Consider the following 10847-nt stretch of genomic DNA (forward strand, 5'->3'; position numbering starts at 1 on the left):
AAGTCCAGTACGGATAAAGATATATAATTTAGTCCATTGTGTAGTAATTAATCATCTCTTGCTATCTCCTATATTTGTGCTCCCAAAGAAATTTCTGCTTTCCCTTGACACACAAGGACATACACACGTTGTTCCTTCTAATTATTATAAGAACAATTTTATTTCCAAGTCATTTTGGAGTCTGTAATGGAGCTTTTATTTAAGTCTAAAACCGCCACTAATTATAAAGCATTAAGCAAAGTTAAACAAAGCAGCTCTCGCTATTGCAAAGTGCATTATAATTCTTCTGTCAAAAATAGCTGTTCTAATTACATTTTCCAAGTTTTTAGTCAAGCTTGATAAATGTAGAAAATTGTGCCATGGCTGTTGATGCATACAGTTACAATTGATGCCCTCTTGTGCCCCAAGGCTTTATTTGTGCAGGGTTTCTCGGATGGCTTTGCTATCTATGTCCTAATTAACCTTTAACCACGGGAAACTGTCAACCGTGTAAAATTCTCAACCTATCCTTACTCCTGTTCTCTGACCTCTTGTTTAATTACTAGGTAATGCAAGTATTTTCTGAATCATAAAATCATTTGCACATTGGTTTCTCTTATTTACCTTGCTCTCTCTCTCTCTTATTATCTTTTATGATGCTTTCTGGACACCTATAAACGGTAGCTAAAGTCAAGAATAAATAGGGCTTTTTCAGAGCCTTCCAGTACAGCAGCAGATCTGTCAAGTGTCGTACAATTTTAAAGGAAAACTATACCCCCAAAATGAATACTTAAGCAACAGTTTATATCAATTTAAGTGGCATATTAGAGAATCTTACCAAACAGGTATATATATTTAAGTAAATATTGCCCTTTTATATCTCTTGCCTTGAACCACCATTTTGTGATGGTCTGTGCGCTGCCTCAGAGATCACCTGACCAGAAATACTACAACTCTAACTGTAACAGGAAGAAGTGTAGAAGCAAAAGACAGAACTCTGTCTGTTAATTGGCTTGTGTGACCTAACATGTATGGTTGTTTGTGTGCACCGTGAATCATACGATCCCAGGGGTCAGACCTTATTTTTTAAAATGGCTATTTATGATTACCCAATGGCACATACTACTAAAAAAAGTATATTATTATGAAAATATTTACATGAAGCAGGGTTTTACATATGAGCTTTTTTATGCAATATCTTTTTATAGAGACTTACATTGTTCGGGGGTATCGTCTGGCAGTAGTCTGTTGGTCAATTACAATGACTCTTCCTCCCCTCAACTGGTGTTTTGGGCATTTATATACCAGGCCTGGGGCAAAGAGCAGTGAGAACCAGGTGGTTGTGGTGGTCTAATTTTTGCATGAAAAACCAAAATGGAATTCTAAGTAACTTCCCAATGAAAATGTTAGTGGTTTTAAAATTTATTGTAAAGGTAATTACATATGGAATCATTATTAGTGGCTTTATCTATTAACCGCGATACGAATATTGTATATCAAATTTGTAAATAGTAGATGTGAGCTCATTGGTCCTAAAGCACTATATTTTTTTTTACAGGGTTGCTGATTGGAGCTGGCTGTGCTTTGTATCCTCTGGGGTGGGACAGTGAGGAAGTTCGGCAGGCGTGTGGGAACCTGTCAGAGCAGTTTGAACTGGGTAAGTACACTGCAATTCTATTCTCATAACATGCAGAGTGGAAATTAAGTCTTCTGTACATACCAGCCCACCACTGCTGAGATGGTATATGGCAGGGATACCCAACTTTTACCCGTGAGCGACATTCAATTGCAAAACCGAGTTGAGGGGCAGCACAGGCATGTAAAAAGTTCATTGGGGTTCCAAATAAGTGCTGTGATTGACTATGTGGACTGTAAGTCTAAAGAAAGCCCTTTTTAGCAGTACATCTGGTTTAGTGATGTGCAGGTTGGGATTTCCCCGACCCGCCCCCGACCCTAACCCGCCTTCCCTTAGCCTGAGCCTGCCCGCATCTGAACTTCCGGATTGCTTTTATAGACCCACGCCGACCTGATAATGACGTCACAAAAGGGGCGGGGCGAGCAGGCGCAGTGTCTATAAAAGACGAAGTTGGAAGCCAGCATTTGACCGCCACCCACAAAGAAGCGTGAGACGTCCGCCCGAACCTGCTCGACCCGCTGGTCCCGCAGGTATTGGGCCGGACAGCAAATCACTAATCTGATTTTATGCAACCATAGCTTGCCATCAAGTCAGGATTCAAAGCAAAGTGTCTGCTTTAATGGCCTTGGCAGCGACATTCAAGTGGTCGATGAGCAACATGTTGCTTGGAGCCACTGGTTGGGGATCACTGATATATGACGAACAAGGAGTTTTGAATTCCTTACCTCTTATACAATTTAATTGCAAACTGTGCCTTATGTTATTCATATTATCCAGATATTCCATTCCACACCTGGTAATCCTTTGAAATGTAAAATACAATTTTATGTGTTATATTTTAATTTGTTGATTACAGATGAAGATATTAAGCCCCAATAAAGCAACGTGGGTTTTTTTAGGAGATATGTTTCATTTGTGCCATTATGTCAGCAGTGGGAATGTGCTGTGCTAACATTAGTGCAAACTAGATCAATGGCTGGCTGGATAAAAGAGAGGAGAGAGATAAGAGTTTATTGAAACAGGCACAGCCGTTATCCCCAAGCAATTATCCCTGTCACTTGCCTGCCACTCATTACAAGTGTAAATATGCATAAACTGGATTAATGAAGAGCGGCTTTATCTCTAGAACATCTGAACATGCAGATGATAATAAAGTCATTAAAAGAAGCACATTTAAAGGGAAACAGGTATTAAAATGACATTATACATGTATTATAGTGATTTTATTTCCCATTTAACTGTGCTATCATTAATTGTTTATCAACACTGTGAAATATCTCATTGTCAGTATGGATTCCATTTTTATATTTTCCTTTATACATATGAATGGGAGTTGACATATTCTCCTGTATTGTCTGCACTTTCTACTGTGGAGGCATCATCACGTATATTCAGTAAATACAGATATTTTTATTGATGGTTCCATGAACACAAAAATATACATGCCATTAAAATGTACCAATGATTTAAATGTGCCTAATTTAGAAAATGAGCCAGACTACCAAGGAATAGACATTTGTGTTATTCCTTTACAGAAATATAGCAGTGTCTGCATCCTTCTTTACAAACTCAAACATTCACTGTATAAACTGAAAAATGTTTCAAGATTTTGCTTTCCTTTGAATAACTGAACTAATATTTAGTTGTATAATCAGTGTTTCTGAGATCTGCTGCACATCTGTGTTACATGGAGTCCTCCAACTTCTGGCACCTGTTACATTCCACAATTCTTCTGCATCTCTTACTTTTGTCTCAGAAACAGCATTTTAGATGTCACCCACAAGTTTTCTATTTGATTAAGGTCCGGGGATTGGACTGGCCACTCCATAACGTCAATCTTGTTGGTCTGGAACCAAGATGTTGCTCATTTACTGGTGTGTTTGGGGTCGTTGTTTTGTTGAAACTCCCATTTCAAGGGTATTTCCTCTTCAGCATAAGGCAACATGACCTCTTCAATTATTTTGATGTCATGAAACCGATCCATGATCCCTGGTATGAGATAAATAGGCCCAAAACCATAGTATGAGAAACATCCCCATATCATGATGCTTGTGCCACCATGTTTCACTGTCTTCACTCTGTACTGTGACTTCAATTCAGTGTTTGGGGGTCACCTGACAAAGCCCTAGACCCAAAAAGAACAATCTTGCTTTCATCAGTCCACAAAATGTTGAGCTATTTCTCTTTAGTCCAGTCAATGTGTTCTTTGGCTTTCAGCACGTCTTTTTCTTTCAACACTGGGACTTGCCGATAGCTTGGTTTCACATAAGTGTCTTCTAATTGTAATAGTATCACAGGTAACTTTACATCTTCTTTGATCTTCCTGGCGCTATTCATTGTCTTAGTCTTTGCCATTTTGGCTATTCTTCTATACATTTGAATGGTAGTTTTTCATTTTCTTCCATGTCTTTCAGATTTTTGAAGCATTTGAGATCATTTTAGCAGAGTAGCCTATCATTTTCTGCACTTCTTAATATGTGATCCCCTCTCAAATCAACTTTTTAATCAAAGTATGCTATTATTTATGTACTCGCATCTGCATTGACCTCAGAGTGGGGTGGGTTGTGCAGAGTATATAAATTATGGATTTGGCTGGAAAAGTACAGGTTGCAGCTGGACCGTGAGTGAACTTTTTGTCTACCCATGCATCATTAGTGTCGTTTGCGCAGAATTCTAGGCAAGTGGTGAATTATATTAAAAATATTTTAAATCCAGGATTGAGTCAATTCCCAGTGGGTTTTGCAAGTTTCAAATTGGGCTGAATCCTTGGTTTTCAACTGAAATGAAGCCATGTGGGTTAAAAGCTCTGTTCAACTGAACTCAACAATCCCAATCTGAATAAGCAAATTAGGGTTTGAATTCTGACTCAGATTTTAGTTGAAACAACGTTCATTTTATTTATTTTTTATAAAACGTCATCCTCCTCTCTGATATTTGTGTTTTGCTTTAAATCCTGCTAGTAGGACTGCACAATAAGAGGTAATTTGTAAGACATTGCAGGAAACCCCTTTCCTAGGAAGCAGTGATGGATCAAGTACAACAGGCTGACACTGCTTATCATTTTCTTCTTGTCACTCAAGCTAACACAATTCTGTGAATTTTCTTCTTAATGTCTAAGCTGCTGTCAGAAGAGAACTGATATCTTTATATCTAACACCGCAACTGGTGGGTTATTAGGTTAACAATTTTACATTTAGATGCAGAGCTTTAAAGGCAGATCTGTGGGAGGGTTACTACATCCTTTCAACCCTGTAATGAGCACTTTCTTTAACTTCAATTCTCACTTGAACATATTCACAGGTACAGGATATATTATCCAGACTCGGAACATGGGGGTTTCCTGATGAGTAATCTTTCTGTTATTTGGATCTCCAAACCTTAAGTCGTTAAAGCATTATCCAGTAGGATTGTTTTGCCAATATGGATGCATGCAGCTTAGTTACCATCAAGTATAAGCTACTGTTTTATTATTACAGAGAAAAAGGATATCATTTTCAAAAAATAAAATTATTTGCTTAAAATGGAGTCTGTGGGAGATAGATTTCCTGTAATTTTAAGCTTTCTAGATATCAGGTTGCCCCTGCAGCCTGGTGTATTATGTGCAAGGGCATACATTGACACAAAGGAAACACGGAATTACCAAACACAGGGTTCCCTTAGCACAGTGATCTCCAACCAGTAGCTCGTGAGCAACATGTTGCTCTCAACTCCTTGGATGTTTCTCTCGGGTCCTCAAAGCAGGTGCTTATTTTTGAATTACAAGCTTGAAAGCAAGTTTTAATTGATTAAAAACTAGTGCCAAGTAGAGCCTCTTGTAGGCTGCCAGTCCACATAGGGGCTACCAATAGCCAATCACAGCCCTTATTTGACACCCCAAGGGACTTGTTCATGCTTGTGTTGCTCCCCAACTCTTTTTGTATTTGAATGTGGCTCACAGGTAATAAAGGTTGGGGACCCTGCCTTAGCAGGTTGCGTCAGTAGCTGCAACTGACTTGGGTTGCTATTTCACCTGAAATGCACAGGGTTCAAACTAAAACAGTCCCAACCCAAGGCTCACTATTTTAATGGGAATGTTGCAAAGAATACAAATGGTGCTACAAAGATTTCAGCACGCCATGCCCTCTGTACAGTTCTGGATTACTCTACCTGGGTAATTGAGTGTAGAAAAGGGGTGGAGCCTGAGTGGGTTTGGGACAGAGCTGGGAGCAGGTTCAGAGAGGCAAAGGGGAGAGGGAACCACCTATGGTCAAAGTAGAAGTTAATCCTTCCTTGCCTGTGTACCATTTGAAAGGGAAATATTGAGGGGTATGTTATCTAAAATAAGCCCACATGCATAAGAATTTGATAGAAGCGCCACCTTCTGACCAATACCTCCCAACTGCCCCATTTTCGGAGGGACAGTCCGATTTTGACAGCTCAGCCGGCAGTTCCGGGTTTCTTACTGAAATGTCCAGAGTTTCTATTTGATCTCCTGCACTGATGCCAGAAAAAAATACAAAGTCTCTAAATCTTCATTAAAATAAGAGATTTTTTGGCAGAGAGCCCAGAACACTAAACACCTGCTCTTAGATACACTTATAACAATTTAAGATAAGCAAAGATACAATTGCAACGATTTAAGATAAGCAGATCTCTTGGGGATACTTTCATAACCTACCACATTTAGTAAAATGGACATGATAATTATGGGTGTGGCCATAACATGGGCGTGGTCGAAAAAAAATCACAGCGCCTATCACCACACAAGTTTTTGTCCCTCTTTCTATTTTTCAAATGTTGGGAGGTGTGTTCTGACCCAGAGCAACTTCTCATACTGGAGCTCTCTGTGTTCTGTTCACTGGTAACTGCCCTTTAAAGCCATTAGCAAATAAACATGTAATACGAATGCAACTCCCTAGTTCCCCATAATGTACAGTAGAGTTCTTGTAAGATAAACCTTGAAAAATAAACTTCACTAAACCAAATCTTTCCCTTATATGAACTAACATTCTGCATTAATCTTACAGTGTTGGCCAAGATATAGACATAGAAGTCTGCTGTTTTAGCTGGGTGAGGGGCATCTCAGGTGACCTTTATCCGTAGTAGATGGCAGGGAAGCATTTATTACAACACGTGCTAAAAGCTCAGCTAATTTTCTGGTTAATAATCTTTCTAAATGATTTATGTGAATGTTACACAGTATTGTTGCATCCCAGTAAGCTCCACAGCCTGTGAAATTGCTGCCCTTATTATCTTTTCTTTGTTAGTAAACAGAATAATTGGGAAGAAAGCAGTGTTACAGGTAGCTATGTGCTAAGCTAAGTTTTTAATTATATTGTTTTATAGGGTTTGATATATGGAATAGTTTGGTTCTTTTCCCCACCATCCTATCCAGCAGACTCATATGACCCTGATTATATCTAACTAGGAGTGTTCACAGGTTGTGACATTTGAAATTATTTTTGATGCTGTTTATTGAGGAAACCATTAGACTCAAAGGGGCTACTCCTTGGATGTAACCTGCTTTACCCAACCAGCACATCTTTAGATATATGATGGGTAATCCAGTGGTGTAAACTATAGAATCTGGTGGTGTGTTTCACAATCGTCCTAGCCATCCTAGTTGACTCACAGGGGGTGTTCTTGGGGTGTAAACTATTAATGCTCTGCCATTAAACAGTTAAGGTTGGCTAAAAAACTCAGGAGGTTTGTCCATGTTAATATCCAAGAATGTGACATTTTCAGCTTAATCTCCTTTCATTCACAACTTTGAGGTTTTAGCTGAAGAATCCAGCAGTATATGTGAGCTCTACTAAAAGTACAAAGACTCTTTGACAATGCCCAACAATAGCTGCCTTCTGGTCGCAAGTAATGGCCTCTTTAGTGACTACCCTATACTTCCCGCAAGTACTCTCCCCCATGGTGTTTCTTTTGGGAGTGGTGGACCATCTGGTACCCACAGCCCACACAAAGGTTGAGGTTCTGCACTTTGATGTTCTATGATAAGAAATTTATAAGAACGCATTGGATTGGGCCCACCCCTCCCACACAGGACTCCTGGATTAACCTAGTAAACTCAACAATCAAGATTAAATTCACATATGAAGATAGAGGCAATGCTACTAAATGTGAGAAAGTATGGAGTCTCTGGTGGGAGTCAGGACCAGGAGCAACCCCTAGAAAATATAACAATGATATGGTAGGATGTGTCTTTCATACACCTGTATCACCTACCATACCCTGTTAAGCAAGGAATCCTATTGTTACCAGTGTAATAAGTGTGAACATAACCAGAGACAAATGTTAATTTAAGGAGAACTGTTTATTGTTTGTATTGGTTACAAAATAAAAGGAAAACATTTACCTATAAAAAAAAAGTACAATGACTCTTGGTGGTGTTAATATGCAGGAATCCAGAATAGGCGAGTTAACTGATCCAATGGTTTTGCAGCACATGGGTCTTAGGTTCAGTCTGATCATGAGAATTTTTTCATGGAGTATCTGGGGTCATTTAGTTTGACCCTGGACATGAGTGCAATAGCACTAGAGTAGGGGTGTTCAAAAGGTAGATCTACCAATAGACCTTTAGCTGCTAGATCTTAAGACACTGTCAACAAACAGATTTCTATAAATCACCCTCCTGTTTCATGCTCTTCATTCAGATATTTATTACATTAAGGTTACATAAAAGATGATTGTTAATATAGCAATATACATTTTCTCATAATGTAGATCATAATGTCGCATCACCACTAAAAGTAGACCTCGCATTAGTAAAGTATGGGCACTCCTACACTTTCAGAATACACTGCTGCTGAATTCAGTCATTGCTGTATTCATGGGGCAAACACAGGTCCTGCACGAGTTCTTCCACCTGTAGGGCAAGGTTCAAAGTGCAAACAATGTGGATTGTGCCTGTTTTGGCACTTTCTAAATAACTCCTTCTAGGCTCTTTTCCGTGTTTGCATGGGTAGCTTCAGGTTAATTGGCTCCAGATTGTTTGCTGTCTCCTTTGCTTCAAATGAACCTGGAATACCTAAAACACACACTGATCCCTTAAAGGAGAAGGAAAGGTTAAAACTAAGTATGCTTTATCAGAAATAAATGCTGCTCTGAGTTCTCTGTCAAAAGAAACACATCATTTCTTTCCTTCCATTGTGTACACATGGGCTTCTGTATCAGACTTCCTGTTTTCAGCTTAAACTTCCAGGGCTAGGGCTTGAGCATGCTCAGTTTGCTCCTTCCTCTCCCTCCTCCAATTCCTGCTGTAATCTGAGCCTTGAGCTATGAGCCAGCAGGGAGAGACTTAGGCAGGAAGTGATGTCACACCAAGCTAATATGGCAGCTGCATCCTAAACAACCAGAGTTTTTAGAGCTGTTTACTCATGTATGGTAACAGCATAAAAATATCATTCTATCTTGCACTATTGTGGCTTATCTATTGGCTATAATCAGCCTCCGTAGCTTTCCTTCTTCTTTAAATAGAATTTGGCAATAAAATAAAATGTTACCTGTGATTTAATAAAATGTGTTGATATTTTAGATGTTGTATTAGGTGTGGTTAAATTGTGGCCCCCTGAGTAATTCTTCTTGTTCTTTTCTAGGCACCTGTAGGTTTGGCTGGGCATACTATTGCACCGGAGGGGGAGCCGCAGTTGTCATGCTGATCTGCACCTGGTTGTCTTGTTTCTCAGGCAAGAAGCAAAAACAATACCCTTACTAATATCTACCAGAAAAAATAAGCGTGCTGGGCTATCAAAGAAGGACTTGCAAGGATCAGAAGGCTAGTTTGAGTATGGTGCTTTGGCACTTACCATCATGAAGGTTGGAGTGAGCTTTTCACATTTGCACAGTCCTCGCCAACGGACATTCATTCACATGCACCATATTCAGAGGGCACATTCTCTAGACTGTGGTTGGTTTCCTCCTGAGGATCTCAAGCTGTTGAGATGCCAGAATTTATAGCATTTTGGTGGAAGGAACAGCGATCTCACTTTTTTTTATACTTCAATGAAAGCACAAACCTACTGCAAGAAAGTAGCACAAAGCTGGGCTTTTACTGCTGCCTCCTTCAGCCTAGGAATGTCCAACACGTAAAGCTCTAGCCGCTCTCCAATATGCAAACCTTCAGCTGTCCGAGCAGCAGCCGCGGCATCACAGGTTGGACATTTAGTCCCTTTAACACTAATGGGGCCACCATTCCTCCAGCACTCCGGGGCAAATATAGGCTCAGGTTGCCAAACCTAGTAATGAAGATTAGTGCATGCTCCCAATTGTTACTGCCCCTTTAGTAGGAAAGGGTATATTTCAGTATTATTCTATTTTCTATTGCTATAATAGCTTCTGTGAAATATTGTTTGGACCATTCTGCAAAGTTTTATTTTATAATTTCATGTATATGTATCTTGAGGTTAATATATATATAACACCTCAGGAGCACAAAGGGCTCCAGTGTATTATGTTAAAGGGGAAGTATGACCATGTTCTTTTATTAAAACGAGTTATCTTCCATCCCTTTCTTTATGTGTGCACACAACATCATTTTCAATTTGTACACATATTTGAAAGGAACTAAACATCAATGACCACTGCAGTTTAAAGCACATTAAGACCGATTTAGGTAATAATAGCAGCTATAGATATGTGTATATATATATATATACAGGCTTACCATTCTGATCAGTTTAAATGGGGGCAATGTAATGTGTGCCATATACATCATTAAAGGATTAGTAAACCTTTAAAATAAGGGAATTTAACATTGATGAGTGTGCTATTCTAAGCACTTTTGTCATTTACATTGATGATTTATTTTTCTTTAATTTTAAGCTATTGAGGGATACATGTACTGTTAATATGAATTAATTTTGTGACAGCAGCACCACCTGCTGGTCAGTTTCTGACCATACTGACCACCAAGTAGTCAAGGAAGTTGTCAAGAGAAAGACAGAGGCTGCTCTGATGTTCTTCTGCTTAGGAAAATAATTAAAAACCTTTCTCAAACCTTTCCTAAGCAGAAAAACTTCAGAGCAGCCTCTTTCTGTCTCTTCACCACTTCCTTGGTGGTCAGAAACTGACCAGCAGGCGGTGCTGTTGTAACAAAATGCATTCATATTAACAGCACATGTATCCTGTAATATCTTGAAATTAAAGAAAAATAAATAATGAATGTTAATGACTAAATTGCTTAGAAAAACACCCTCATCAATTTTACATTCACTAATTTTAAAGGTTTACTTATCCTTTAAGCATA

The 10847-nt window shown here is 39.0% G+C and overlaps 1 protein-coding gene across 2 annotated transcripts in view; it reads left to right on the forward strand.

Annotated features, from left to right (window-relative positions):
• Nucleotides 1-10408, forward strand: part of LOC108709933 (LHFPL tetraspan subfamily member 6 protein) — a 114673-nt gene extending 104265 nt beyond the window's left edge. For both annotated transcript variants that reach the window (XM_018250207.2, XM_018250208.2), the window contains exons 3-4: nt 1538-1636; nt 9199-10408. In XM_018250207.2, the coding sequence (XP_018105696.1) occupies nt 1538-1636; nt 9199-9317 (218 nt within the window). In that variant the 3' untranslated portion in view covers nt 9318-10408. The remainder of the gene's footprint in view (nt 1-1537; nt 1637-9198) is intronic.
• The last annotated feature ends 439 nt before the right edge of the window (nt 10409-10847 follow it).

Source organism: Xenopus laevis, chromosome 2S (genome assembly GCF_017654675.1).
Source record: "Xenopus laevis strain J_2021 chromosome 2S, Xenopus_laevis_v10.1, whole genome shotgun sequence".
NCBI lineage: Eukaryota > Metazoa > Chordata > Amphibia > Anura > Pipidae > Xenopus > Xenopus laevis.